Below are 13,573 nucleotides of genomic sequence, written 5' to 3' on the forward strand. Positions count from 1 at the left end.
CGCGCACGCACACGCACGCACACACACGCACAGACAGAGTTGTTCTCATCATCAAATCCGACTCACCTCAGCAGAGTGTTTGGTGTCAGTTTTTTACCGGAACTACTTTCTACTGAAGAAATAGTCCTCTGTTCCAGCTCCTCTAACACGTGTGTGTGTGTGTGTGTGTGTGTGTGTGCGTGCGTGCGTGCGTGCGTGCGTGTGTGTGTGTTTGCAGTAAGACGGCTCTGTTGGAGGGTCTGGAGGTGGACCAGTACATGCTGGGAATCCTGATCTACGTGCAGAAGTGAGACCCTTTTGTTGTTCAGTGACTTCCTGTTTTCCTCGCCGCTCCGGCTGCTGAAATGAAAACTGATTCTTAAAATGTGTTCGATTCAGCTCGGAGTATGAGGAGATCACCATCGACCCGGTGTGCAGCTGGAAGCCCGTCCCCGTGAAGCCCGACCTCCACGTAAAGGAGGAGCCCGACGGCCCCGTGCTGAAGCGTTGCCGGACGCTCAGCCCCAGTCACATGGTCATGCCCAACGTCATGGAGATGATCGCCTCGCTCGGCCCAACCCCTTCCTCCTCCTCGTCCTCCTCCACCTCGGCGGTTCCCCCCTCCTCTTCCTCCTCGTCCCCAATGCCCTACCCCTCCTTGCCCGGGGGGGGCGGCGGCAGCAACAGCAGCACGACGCCTGAGTACCCCGGACCCGGATCAGGTAGGATGCTCCACCTCACAGCGGCGAGTCGACCACCTCCTGTGCTGGTCACGTGTATTAATCCGCCTCTCTTCCTCAGCTCCGTCCTTCCCCACGCTGTCGGCTCCGTTCTCCGACTTCAGCGGTCCGGGGACGCCCAGCATCGGCGGCGACTTCTCCTCGCCCGGCCCCCCGCCCCTGTCCTACCAGTCGGAGCTCTCCAGCGCCCTCCTCACCGCTGACAAACCCCCCCCTCACCCGCTGGCTGGACAGGTACATCATCATCATCATCATCACTGCTTTAGATTTGTTCTGACAACAAACACAACCTCCTCTTCTCCAAAAGTCGATTCTGTTCATCTGGACGTAGCGTTTTGTGTCTCCTTCCTTCCTTCCTTCCTTCCTTGTGCTCTGACTTGTTTCCTATCACTGTTTTCCTCTTTTATCTCCTTTCCTTTCTTCCATACTTCCTTCCACCCTCCTTAAATCTTTCCTTTCTCATCTCCTTTTTCCTTCCCTCCTCTTCCTTCCTCTCTTTCTTCCTCCTTTCCTTCCCCCCTTGTGTCCTTCCCTATCAGATGCCGGGCTCAGGCCGTATGGACTCAACTTCCCATGGTGCTCCTCTCCAGCAGCAGTCGCAGGGTCTCCATGGCAACTCGCAAATGGGGGGTGGCAACCAGATGATGCAGCGTAGCAACCAGAATCCCCGTCTCCAAGGCGACGGCTCCTTTGGACTCGGGGGCCCGGCGGATGTTCCGGAAACTTCTCTTGACGTGAGTAGAAACAGACTCTACTTTACTGAGCTTCTAATGTGAGTAAAGAACAAGAATGTGCTGGACAAAGGTGTTGTGATAAATGCCATCGTCACGGCGATAAACAACACGGCTTTAATAAACAAACGTTGTGATAAAACAATAACAGCAGAATAACGTCGAGCAGGTCGTTAGTAACCGAGCAGGTGAGTCAAGCGAGCGTCACGCTGATCAGCTGTGCTTAATCCAGAACCACTGTGTGAACTGAAGCGTGAGCGGGCCGGCGCCGAGTCTAACGCTGGTTGTCCTCGTTGCTCCTGCAGTTGCTTCCTGAGTTGACCAACCCGGACGAGTTGCTGTCCTACCTCGGCCCTCCGGACCTGCCGAGCAACAACAACGACGACCTGCTGTCGCTGTTTGAGAACAACTGAAGCGCTCGCACGGCTCCGGGGTCGGCCACGCCGAGACGTCACGGCAACATCCGAACTTTATTTTTTATCCTCGCCGCCAACATGGCACCGTCTGCACAGGAAGGGGCGGACCGTGAGGAGGAAGGAAAACAAAATGGCGACTTTTGAATCTAAAAAATCTTTTTGTGTGATTATGAACTCCATGGTAACTTTATTTTATTGTTTTTAATTGTGTTTCGATGCTTCATCCTTCATTCCCTGTCAGTTCAAAGAGGCGCCACAGCGCTGCTTTCATGTACCTGCCCCGCCCACAGCGATGTCACCCAGTCGCTCTTCGTGTAACAGCACAACACTGACATCTGATTGGCTGTCAGTGTTTTGGCTCAGCCCGTGATTCAGGTTATTCCAGTGCGGCTGGCGTCCTTTGCGGTTCCAGCTGTTGGTGGGTGTGAAACCCGTGAAGGCAGCAGTGTGGCGCGTCACAGCCGGGAGTTTCGGTGCAAAGATGGCTGCAGACGAGCTGTAAGCGGCGTCTTTTCCCACGGACACGCTTTCCTTTCTCACTGGAGATGCTGAGGGGTCCACGCCCGGCCCCGGCGTGCAACACGGACCTCCTGATGACCAATCAGAGAGAGGCAACACAGGCGGCTGTAGCTGCTCAGCCTCCTCCCCTCATGTTATGAGGGTTTTTTGTAAGCAGGCTGGTTGACCTTTGACCTGGCTGCGGTCTGCACATGTGGCTTACTCACATCTGGGCTGAAGCTGCAGTGACACACGCTGGTTCATCTTCATCATCATCCTGTGTTGTTGTATAGTGACTTAGAGTCCAACAGTTGTGGTGTCTCCATGGAAACCTGTACACGATGATTCAGTAACGATGCTCATAACATAAAGTTTGTAATTTAATAAACAGACACTGGAAAGACACGCAGAGGCTGCGGCGCTTTCATCACGGCGAAGAGCCCGAGGTCTTCATCGGGCATCGACGTCCACACCGCTCATTACTCGCGCTGAAACGAGTCCCCGTGAATAAAACAGGAAACGTCACAGATTTAATGTGACAGTAAGAAACGGGCTGGTGTTTGATCGACGACATGTTCGGTCAGAGAAACGTACAAAACGGCATCTCCTTAAATTTGCACATTTCTTAATGAACTCTGGCACGTTTTTCTCACAGGTTAGATTTTGGTGCTGAGGACATGATTTCCAAATAGATTCCACATCCACTTTATTCAGTTTAACATTCAAACCTCCGGCTCTGTGTTCAGTAAACTGTAATCTGGAATATTGTCGATATTATGTTATGAATTAAATCAAGACTAATGGAAAGAAAGACGATCTAAAAATCAAACTTTGAATGGAGTCTGGTGTTGGTGGGTGCACCTGCCTCCAACAATTCAGTTTTATAATAAATCATCTTCACGGTTGGTTCAAAAGCAGAATTAATCCAGTCAGGATCATGTTCTGAAATCTGGTTGTTCAAAGGGTTTTTTTAGTCCTAGACTATGGATTGGTAAGGATTAACCAATCCCAGCACCAGGCTAGAGACTGGATTACACAGGAAAAGTAATAATAGCCAAAAAACTAGAGGTGATAAACAGTGAAGAGAATGACACACTGCACCTTTAATATCATGACCTGAGGAAGGTAAACATGGCTGTGGATAAAAGGATGAATTCTCTGATAAAGGAACAGCCGTTACTATCAAACTTAGTTTCACTGATTCAGTGAAGCTTCATTAATATTGTGAGTTTTGGCGCCCTCTGCAGCCCAGTGAGAGTACTGGAAACCTTTAAAAACTGGGTTACCCAAACGGGATGGTTTGTATCCAGATTACATCTTTTAAACAGCTGAGCCCAGGATTAAATCCAGATATGTGAGTTTTTATTTTATTTATTTGTTTCACACATGGTACAGCAGTAATGCATTCCCATACACAACCTTCCTTTCAATTAAAGTAACACTGTTTCCATGCATGAAAAGGAGCAGGAAGAAGAATAAATTCTTGATGAAGGACGTGAGCGCAGGTAAAACATTCTGGGAACAAAATCGAGCAGGTGAAGATTTCTAAGATTTCATATCAGTTAATGAAACACGATCAGCTTATGTGCAGTGAACAGGAAGTCCAGTGCACTGTAAGACATAGCACATGCACACCTTGATCTGTTGTGAGGCTGCGTGGAGGGCGCTGAGGTTTCTGCAGGTTTTACTGCGACGGCTGGACACGGAGCACATTTACAGCACTGCGTCTTTGTTCCCTCTCTCACAGACGGCTTTCTTAGTTGAACTGATTCCTCGAGGCCTCTCCTGGTATTCACTGCTCCGTTATTTTAAGAAAAGCTGACCTTAAGGTTTTAAGCAGGAAGCCTCTCTCTCTCAGCACCTATGTGATGAAAGGTCACTGATCGATAGCTCGCTGAACAGCAGCTCGGCGGCATCGACACTGAACGATTTTCCCCGTTAAGCCTCTTAACTCTGACCTATGAATCATTCATGCAGCACAAAGGCTTCTGACTGGACGAGGAGCCGGTGTTGTGTGCACACAGACACCTGAGCGCACTTTACACTGCCTGTCACTCAAACACACCTGTTCCCATTTCTTTAGCTGAATCTGAAAACTGATAACAGTTTAACATAAAATAATGTTTTTGTACCAGTGAGCAGAGTCCCAAAGAGCTGTGAGCTGAAAACTTTGTAGATCTGGGAAGAACAGTTGTGAGGCCTAAAAGTGTGTCTGTAGCATCTGAGAGTCACATCCTTAGGAAAGAGGAAGAATCCACCCGACACAGTAGAGATGACCTGGAGCTTCAGCCAATCATCTTCTGTTCCCTGAAATGAGAACTGTTCCTGAAGACCCTCACAGAGCTGCTCACACCGTCAGGCTAATGTTGTGTTTGCAGGTACATCAGTGAATACAACACTACATGTTTCTACATGTTTCACATTTTGAATTCAGAATCACTGCGTGTTTCACATTTTCCTGCAACTGATGGGGTGGGGGGCTCAGGACTTTCGCACAGCAGTGTGGGGGAATTTGACCCTTTAATCAGACTGTTACGGTGTGTTTGGGGTGCTGCACTCGTTCTCTGTCACTGTTTCCTGACGAACCTCCTGCAGCTGTGACGCAGCTCAGTCTGAGTCTGCGCGCTAAGCTGTGCTGCTGAACTTCGTCTCGAGCTGAACTTTTCCGCGCGCAGTAAATTTCCACGATGAGTAAGTCCGCTCTCTGCAGGAAACACCGGACCGCGCCCTGGCCGCGTGACCGCGCCCCCCTCCCCCGGCGGTGGCAGCACGGTCCCGCTGGCTGCCAGACTTGACGTTCACCCCTCCCACCACCTCGTGTGCTCTGCTGCCATTGGAGGTTCGCGTTGTCTATTTTTGTAGCGCGCGCCGCTTTGGCACTAGAGAGATTCACTTTTTCCTTAAACTGGACACCGAAACGGGGCGGTGCTCCGAGGACAGGAGCCTTCCCAACACCCAAGCCCCGCCCGGGCGGGTCGACCTGACATACGAATAGAACGCACCGTTAAACTCAGTCGTCCACTTAGAGAAAAGCTTTCGCTATTCTTTCTGCTGGTTGGATTAAACACGCTTCAATCAAATAATCCCGTGTTACTGACTGGTTCGCTGGGATTTCACGCCGCCCACTCGCGTCTTATATAAATTTTTATCCTCGGATCTTTTCGTTTCCTTGTGGTCCGTTGTGTCTTTTCGCCGGGAAACTCCTCAGTCCTCCGTCTCCAGCTCGACCTACTGAAATGGCCAAGCCCAGAGTTTTCTTCGACATCACCGTTGACGGTGCATCCGTGGGCCGGATCGTGATGGAGGTGAGGCTGCTGCTGCGGTGCGCAGGCCGGTAGTTTATCCCGGGGGTCGGTGGGGCTTACTGCTACTGAATTTAGACGGCGGTTAGTAACTGCTGCTGGGTGCCGATAGTCACCTCTGCCGCGGCTCTTCCTGGCAGCGTGGACCGGGCTTCAGCTGCTGGGGGCAGCCTCCTGTTTCCTTGTAGCATCACAGCAGCTAGCCGAGCTGTCACGAGCGTGTTGGGGGGGCCTTGTGCACGTGTTTGTGGCTGCTCGCCAGCGCCGCTCGAGGCGCTCCGGGGCCGACTGCAGCTGCAGAGGCCGCCTTTGGCGCGTAGAATGCAGCTAGTGTGATTTTGATGTCAATGTCAGCGTCCCGGGACTGAACGACTCTGGTTTGAATGCCTGTCTGCTCACAGTCATTAGTCCCCGGTTGATTGGAGACCAGCGGGTTAGCTGTGGTCGGAAAATGTCTCAAACTCGAGTCACATGGAGGCGCAGACTGGGCCCGCGCCCCTCGGAGCGAGTATTTTACCCGCCGACGAATGAACGATGCTAATGCTACTTTTATTGCAGGCTCTTTGTTGCGGCTGCGCGGCCTTCGCAGACCCGGGAAAGCCGCGCTGCTGTCGGTGAACTGTCGCCTGTGTGAGACGAACGGGGCGGGGAAACGCTTTTTCTGAGGCTCGTGTGATCAAACTTGAGTAGCCGGTTCTGTGGCTGTTAGCCACCGAGGCTAACTGCGCTGTTCCCCGTGTTTGCTTCTGGAATCTTCCACTGAGCTGGCGCGGGGGGAGGGGAGTTGAGATGCGGATGCGGGGTTACCGTGTGGCCCTTTGTTCCCGGTGTGAGAACCTACCCTTACGTAACCGAGCTGCCGCTTATGGGGCGCTTCGTTGGCGGGCTTATGTTTGTTTAACCAGGTTAACTGCAGGCTAAAAAAATAGCTAGCATGAGTGCTAGCCGTCCAGCCATTTTGTGCTTGTAGCAGCAGGACGTTATGGGCGTTCCCAGCATGCACGCGTTAAAAACGGCCCAAACCAGAACTGCTGCATTCCTGGCAGGGTTGGGGGGTTTGTGGGGTAACCGGAGCTTCCCAGTTCTCGCAGCAGATGGAGGATAAAAAAGATGAAGGTGCACACTGTGTTTTTGCTGAGCAGGCGCAGCAGTTGCAGACCTCACCCTGCTGCACCTCTGGTCATGCCTCCGCGGTGGCGTCACTGCTGTGGGGGCCCTGCAGACGCAGTGCTGCAGCTCTTCCACTCGGGCTGAGCAGAAGTCGGCCGGGCTTGCTACGTTTACCTGCAGCACCACGGAGCAGGGCGCTGTAAGGCTGTGGGCGGGCTGAGCAAAGTTCACCATGGCTGATAAACCTCCGGAGTTTGGCTGGCGACCATACGTAGGAGCTGCCGGCTGAGGTGGTGTCTCAAGATCAAAGTCATCCCTTCCCTCTCTCTGAACTTTGTTCCTGCAGCTCCGTGCTGATGTGGTGCCAAAGACTGCTGAGAACTTCCGCGCCCTCTGCACCGGTGAGAAGGGATTCGGCTACAAGGGATCCAGCTTCCACCGCATCATCCCAGATTTTATGTGCCAGGTGAGCTCAAAATGCAGGTTCTACAGAGAAAGTGAGAGCAGATTTAATAAGACACTACAGTACTCCTTACCTGTGTGAACATGTGATCTGTAACGTGCCTCTGATGTCATAGGGTGGCGACTTCACGAACCACAACGGAACCGGAGGAAAGTCCATCTATGGCAACAAGTTCGCAGATGAGCACTTCACCCTGAAACACACCGGCCCCGGCATCCTGTCCATGGCCAACGCCGGCCCCAACACCAACGGGTCTCAGTTCTTCATCTGCACCGCAAAGACGACATGGTACGTACGTGCTCGGACCCGTGCTTCACAGACAGGAAGTCAGACCCACGCTGGTGTGAAGTGATCCATCGGCACTGATGTAATATTCCTGCTCTGGGTTGTGCTGGAGTGTTTTATCAAATGACCAGAGGTAACAGTCAGAGGGTGTCGTCATCGGGAGCTGGGAGTCCGTCAAACATGACGCCGTGTTAGTCTTTCAGTTAAACCTGAAGTAGAACTGCTCAGAACAAAATGTTCGTGGAACATAATAAAGTGATTCTGACGTCTGAGACGGTAACGATGAACGCGAACGACCTCTAACCGCTTGGCTCCGCCCATGTTCACAGCTGCAGACGAGGTTTAATCTCACAAAGGGCTCGAGCGACAAAAGCGCTGATCTAAAACCGCTGTCAGCGGGTCGTCGTGGTTTAAACGTGCGCAGGTGTGGGAGGGGACTGCACGCGCTGGAAACACAAACTCAGCTTGCAGACACAAACAGGACTGACGCACACAGTAACCCCGTCCATGGGCTCAGCTCTAGTCGCACGGGGAATTTTTCTCGTGCGCTTGTTCTGCGCGTCACTCACTTCCTCCTTAGGTGATTGCTGGTTATGGCTGCAGTGAACCTGCTGTGGCTGACATCACGGGGCGGCCCCGTGTTTGGATTTAAATCTCTCCAATCAGCAGTGTTTAGTCAGGACGTGTCGTGGCGTGCAGACAGTTTCATGATGTGTTTGGTGGCGTGGGCTGCTAGTTTCCTCAAGCATCCTCTGGTGTCTCCTTGGCTGAAGGAGGTAATAAAGGAAGCTCGTTTTTTTTAAGTAGGCGTCATGGTTGGTTTTTAAGCTGAAGGTCAGAGGTCAGTTTAGTGTATTCAGACTGTTTGTCTCACTGTGTCCTGACGGCGCTCTCTGTGCCCACAGGCTGGACGGGAAGCACGTGGTGTTCGGCAGCGTGGTCGAGGGGCTGGACGTGGTGAAGAAGATGGAGGGCTACGGCACCAGTAGTGGGAAACCCAAAGGCAAGGTCGTCATCGCCAACTGCGGGCAGCTCTGAGCTCACCGCCCTTCCTGCCCGCCCGTCCTGTAGCTGCTCCCTGTTTAGGCTCCACCCCTCCACCATTCAACATTCCTATTGATGGAGACCCACCTGATCCCCCTCTGCCCCCCCCTTTTTCTTTTTTTTTATTCTGTTAAATCCTGTTGCTGCATTTGTGACTTTGCCTTTTGGAAGTTTCTTTTGCATTAACGTTTTTCCACAAAGTCTTGACGGTCTTTCGTTAAATCAAAGAGAATAAAACAAACGATGCCTTGACAATTGAAACGTGTGTTGTGATGTTTGAGTCTCAAAGCTCGCCGTCTGCACGCTGCCACCCTCGCAATCGGCGTGGCCATTTTAAATTGTATTTAAGAAGGACAGACGTTGTTCTGAACTTCAGCAATAAAATTTACCTGCGGCCGAACACCTGAGCTGTGACAGGAAGTGATGTCACTGTGAAATGTGTTCTAACACAGTAAATCTGGAGCGTTTCTGCTGAACTGTGTGGGTGATTGGTGTGTAATCTGATTACTCTCACAGGTGCAGGCCTTTCTAAATTGTTAACAAGTGACACCTGCTGGTAAAGCTGTGGAATTACACCTGAACAGGAGGGCGGAGCTGACACAGAGCACTGCACTCATCACAGAAACACGAGGTTAAAGTCGCTCACAGCGGCGGGGTGTGTGCGTGCGTGCAGCAATGTAGAAAGAACGTATAATGTGCATTGCTGTGGTGAGAACCCACAGGTGTGTGACTGCAGGTGGAGCAGCTCCACGCCTCTGCTGATGCTCTCATATAAAATAAACTGAAGCTTTTCCTCTGAGCGTGCTCGAGCAGAGCCTCCACCAGGAAGGTGTTTGGTATATCCAGATAACTTCACGGTTCACTCAGACCATCGTGGTTCTTTGTGCCGTAAACCTCACCTGCCTCGGCCTCACATTAGAATTAGAATAGATGTGCACTGATAAGGAATATTTCACTAAGATACAATGCAGCCACGCCATTCAGTGCCTCAGTACAAAGACTGTAGCCTTGGGAAGCTCCTCTTCTCTCCAAAGAGGAACAGACTATGCTAAGAAATTTGAGAAGCTCCTTGTTTTGAGATGCAACCACTGGTTTAATGGCTACGATGGATGTAAGGGGTGTGTGGATGTGGCAAGAGTTCATGTTTAAAAAAAAAAAAAAGAAAAGGAGAGGACATTAAAGCAGGACTCTAATAAACCTCTACTGCAAGAACGGCACGTGTGACTTCAAATAGATTGTAAATGGCCATGGAGTTGACACTTTGTATTACCGGTTTATATTTTTGTACTTTATAAAAATGTTTTAGTTTTATTATACAGTGTTATTATTATTATTATAAAGTATCCTTTTTGTTTACTTTTGCATGGAGAAAAATACTTGTTTAGCTGAGTTCTCTAAGGCTGTTACAGTTTGGCTCATTTAATTTGCACTACATTGCCTAAAAAGCATCATTTAATGTAACACTGTTTTAAAGTAACACAATAGTTATTTTTCCTAGTAATTACTTTTATAATATATAATAAATATTCTATATTTATATTTAGTCGGGGGTTGGGAAGCGCATCTGTAACCGGAAGGTCCCCGGTTCGATCCCCGGACTCTGTCCTGGTATGTGGATATGGCAGCCTCGCCTCTGTCAGTCTGCCCCAGGGCAGCTGTAGCTACAACCGTAGCTGCCTCCACCAGTGTGTGAATGTGAGAGTGAATGAATAGTGGCACTGTAAAGCTCTTTGGGTTCCTTGAAAAGCGCTATATAAATCCAATCCATTATTATTAAAATTGTAACTCAGTTACTTTTTTGAAGAAGTAACTGTAACTAATTAGTTTTTCAAAGTAACTTGCCCAACACTGGAGTCTATGGGGCCTGAGTCGCTGCTGCCTCTGGTGGACGTTAGAGGAACTGCAGGGTCACAATGCTGCTCAGCGAGTGAGTAATGAATAATAAGGGTGGAGTTTGTCCCACAGAGCTGTCAGTCAAACCCCACCTGTGCCCGCCCACACACCTGAGAAGAGCTCAGACCAACTTTCATTGACTTTTATTGGTTGAAGTGACCGTGATGGAGAAAGTGTGGCAGCTGCTGATTGGATGAACCTGTGATATGAGAAACATCTAAAACCTTCTACAGACTTAAATAAAGAGTTCATGAGTCCGTCAGCAGCTCCCCTCTGCCGTCCTCCGCTTCTTCCCAGAATGCCTTGTTTTCCGCTGGCCCTGCTTCGGCCGGGGCGCGCACACCCCCTGGCCCTTGTTTTTGCCCGTCTCTACCCGGTCCACGGCGGTGCAGAAAAGCCCCGCATCGCAGTCGCAGCGTCCCAGGTTCCTCCTCCGCTTGGTTGGACCTCGCAGCAGACAGGCCTCGCCCTCCACCGGGATCCGCTGGCACCGTTTGCCGGTCAGGTACCGGACGCAGCACAGGCCGTCCGCGCAGTCGCCGGACCGCACGCAGCTCGACATCTCCAGAGCTGAAACGCACACACACATGTTAGCACGCCCGCTTCCTGCTGCAGTGCACTCTGGGAAAGCAGCACATGCTCAGTCTCTCACTTTTGGTCCTGTTGCCGTCAGCGTCCCTCTGTCCTCCCGTCACTCTGCCCGCCTGTCCGTCCGCCTGTCCGTCACTGGGGGACGGCCTTCTGTCAGCTCTGTTACTGCAGCGCCCCCTCTGCTGCACACAGGCAAGAATCATCAGACAAATGATGTCATCCAATCTAGGTTTACTGATATCGCACCAAATAATAACAGTCGCCTTAACGCACTGTATCCTGTAGGGCAGTGATGCACAGCGGGGGCGGGGCCTCCTTGTACTTATTTATATAAATGTAAAGTGAATTCAAACTGTAACAGGAAGTGCTCATGTGTGATGTCACTCATTACTGACATGCACACTTTAGCAGCAGCGTTAGCAGTTAGCCTTTGTTTATGTCTGTGAATAAACTTGTTGAGGACGTCATCACTGCGTCACACTGAGTGAAGACGTAAAGTATTGATGTCAAAGTGTGTGAGTATCTGTGAGCGCTGCACAGACACGTCGCTGTGAATACGTGAAGCCTGCAGGTGGAGGTCGATGGAGGATCAATAAACCTTTATTATTCACTTTGTTATTAATTTACCAAATTAAACTCCAGCTAACAGGAGACAGATTTACTAGCGCCGGCAGGTGGGCGGGGCTAGGCGGTACTGACCGGAGGTGCGTTGCATTGAGTCGAAGTACATGGCGGGCTTTGTCGTCGGTGGGAGTTGGAATTTGTCTCCATCCTGTCGTCATGGGAACGATCCTAAAAGGTGAGAGAGTGATGTCAGAGTTAAAAATGGCGCCAAGCAGCTGCTTTTTTTTCTCTTGAATGAATCTTAAAAAATGAAATCCGTCCACACAGAGAAGCTGAACCCTGTGAAGACGCGCTCCTCACAGACTGATTCATCCATCAGCTCAGTGATCAATGATCATTGAGCTGATCAAGATCTTCATCTGAGACAACAAAGCTTCACGTGAACAGAAACTCCGCCCTGCTGCAGTAATGACAGCGTCACCTGTGCCTGTGAAGCGTGACTTTTGTTACCTGCTGCTGTACACAGATCCTTCACATCACAGCGACGGCAGGACAAAAGCCAGAAACACGTTTACCAGAAGTATTAAATGAGTGCATGCAAAGAGAGCAGGACACGCGTCTGCGCTGGGCGACGCCGTCTCGCTTTGTTTTTGGCCTTTAAGGCTCTTAAACTGAAAACTCAGCACACAGGAAGCTTTAACACTGGAGCTTCCTGCAGACTGGTGAAATGAGGCCTCGTGCACGAGCAGCGAGAGATCAGTCTAACGTCTCTAAAGCGACCCTGAAGAACCGCTTTCACGATTTCAGCGATTTTCTGTCCTGATGAATCTGAAAGTTGAAAACTTGCTCTCACATTTCATCCACAGATTTATTCAGAGCATCAGAGACTCTCCCTCTCGCTGCTGCTGCTGCTGCCTAAGCTCTGTTGTGTTCGAGGGGGTTCGTCCTCCCCACTGACACCAACACCTTTCTGTGGGTTTTCTTTGCTGTGATTTTGTGCTGTGTAAATAAAATTCAACTCAAACATACTGAACTAAAAGGATGTAATGAATTTTCTTTCTGCTGGAAAGATTAAAGGAAGCTTGAATGGACAAAGCAGATTTTTAAGTTGACTCCAGATGTTAAACATTCAAAAATATTAATACAATTATTTTAATAAATGTATCAAAATAATTTTTAAAATAAACGAATGAGCTTCTGTCTCAGGTTTGAATAATTAGATCCAACTTGTAGCACTTTATTGTGAACACCTGCTTATTTATCAGTTATCCAGTCAGCCAATCAGGAGGCAGCAGTGCAGCATGAACAGGTGAGGAGCCTCAGGTCGCGCTGACCTGAGGCTTTCGACGTCACGTAAACGGAATGCAGCGGGATGCAGAGTGTGAGGTGTCCTCGTCTTACCGGCAGCTCGGAGCTCTGCAGCGTCGACTCTTTGGAGGATCTGATGGTGTTTGAGTCCAGAGCCAGACCGCAGACCACAGACACGCACAGGACGCTGCGCAGCATCCACATCCTCCAATCGATCAGTGGATCAGTCGGGCGAAAACGGCTTCACAGCTTCTTCAGTTCCTCTGAGCTCTTCACGAGAAAGTCCTACAGAGCTGCGTTTCTTTCAGTCATCAGAGCGAACCTGCAGAGTCTCCTTCTTGCTTATCCGAATGAAGCTCGCCTTCTTCTACCTGCTGCCTTCAGGTGCGCTTGTTTTTTATACCCCTCCCCTCCCCTCTGATCTGCCCTCTGTCAGCCGCTGGGTCCTCAGAAGTTTTTGAAGGAGCTTTTGAAGCTCCAGCAGATCAGTCGGCGGAGACGGTGCCGCCGCCACTTCCTTCCTGGAAGCCCCGCGGCCTCTGGTGAGGCGGGAGTCTGTTTGATATGTGACACCGCAGAGACCACAGAGAGATTAAAACACACCTGGAGACACAAGACAGGTAGAGCCGTGTGTGTGTGTGTGTGTGTG

General features: G+C 50.5%; 4 protein-coding genes across 5 annotated transcripts in view; 3 read left to right on the plus strand and 1 right to left on the minus strand.

The window, feature by feature from the left end:
• LOC102197076 (zinc finger MIZ domain-containing protein 2-like) overlaps positions 1–2,769 on the plus strand; it is a 14,196-nt gene extending 11,427 nt beyond the window's left edge. Inside the window, exons 12-16 of the mRNA XM_013914924.1 lie at positions 171–286; positions 379–701; positions 781–953; positions 1,259–1,453; positions 1,756–2,769. Coding sequence (XP_013770378.1) covers positions 171–286; positions 379–701; positions 781–953; positions 1,259–1,453; positions 1,756–1,863 — 915 coding nt within the window. The 3' untranslated portion in view covers positions 1,864–2,769. The remainder of the gene's footprint in view (positions 1–170; positions 287–378; positions 702–780; positions 954–1,258; positions 1,454–1,755) is intronic.
• Positions 2,770–5,429: 2,660 nt separating this feature from the next.
• Positions 5,430–8,829, plus strand: ppiaa (peptidylprolyl isomerase Aa (cyclophilin A)). The gene is made up of 4 exons (XM_005749153.2): positions 5,430–5,669; positions 7,123–7,242; positions 7,355–7,527; positions 8,430–8,829. Exons 1-4 carry the CDS (start codon positions 5,601–5,603, stop codon positions 8,560–8,562), a joined length of 495 nt encoding a protein of 164 aa, XP_005749210.1. The 5' UTR covers positions 5,430–5,600; the 3' UTR covers positions 8,563–8,829.
• A 1,709-nt stretch (positions 8,830–10,538) lies between these two features.
• On the minus strand, positions 10,539–13,136 carry LOC102206999 (dickkopf-related protein 4). 2 transcript variants are annotated; one of them, XM_005749157.2, is made up of 4 exons: positions 13,018–13,136; positions 11,752–11,844; positions 11,114–11,231; positions 10,539–11,031 (listed from the first exon to the last, which is right to left on the minus strand). In XM_005749157.2, the coding sequence occupies exons 1-4, from the start codon at positions 13,126–13,128 to the stop codon at positions 10,721–10,723; spliced, it is 633 nt and encodes a 210-aa protein (XP_005749214.1). In that variant the 5' UTR covers positions 13,129–13,136; the 3' UTR covers positions 10,539–10,720. The 2 variants fall into 2 exon arrangements, with proteins under 2 accessions (XP_005749214.1, XP_005749213.1); XM_005749156.2 differs by having other exon boundaries at positions 10,540–11,031; positions 11,114–11,234.
• Positions 13,137–13,494: 358 nt separating this feature from the next.
• Positions 13,495–13,573, plus strand: part of slc18a1 (solute carrier family 18 member A1) — a 22,758-nt gene continuing 22,679 nt past the window's right edge. The window contains exon 1 of the mRNA XM_005749154.1: positions 13,495–13,544. The gene's annotated coding sequence lies outside the window, so the exon portion shown is untranslated. The remainder of the gene's footprint in view (positions 13,545–13,573) is intronic.

The sequence above is a fragment of the Pundamilia nyererei genome, unplaced genomic scaffold, assembly GCF_000239375.1.
Source record: "Pundamilia nyererei isolate P.nyererei 1_Seehausen unplaced genomic scaffold, PunNye1.0 scaffold00238, whole genome shotgun sequence".
Classification (NCBI taxonomy): Eukaryota; Metazoa; Chordata; class Actinopteri; order Cichliformes; family Cichlidae; genus Pundamilia; species Pundamilia nyererei.

Coding starts and splice junctions, on each gene's coding strand:
- LOC102206999 (XM_005749156.2), bottom strand. CDS start 13,128: ATGTGGATGCTGCGCAGCGTCCTGTGCGTGTCTGTGGTCTGCGGTCTG. Junction 11,235..11,751: donor CTCAATGCAACGCACCTCCG/GTCAGTACCGCC, acceptor GCCTGTGTGCAG/CAGAGGGGGCGCTGCAGTAA. Junction 11,032..11,113: donor TGACGGCAACAGGACCAAAA/GTGAGAGACTGA, acceptor TGTGCGTTTCAG/CTCTGGAGATGTCGAGCTGC.
- ppiaa (XM_005749153.2), top strand. CDS start 5,601: ATGGCCAAGCCCAGAGTTTTCTTCGACATCACCGTTGACGGTGCATCC. Junction 7,243..7,354: donor TCCCAGATTTTATGTGCCAG/GTGAGCTCAAAA, acceptor CTGATGTCATAG/GGTGGCGACTTCACGAACCA. Junction 7,528..8,429: donor TGCACCGCAAAGACGACATG/GTACGTACGTGC, acceptor CTGTGCCCACAG/GCTGGACGGGAAGCACGTGG.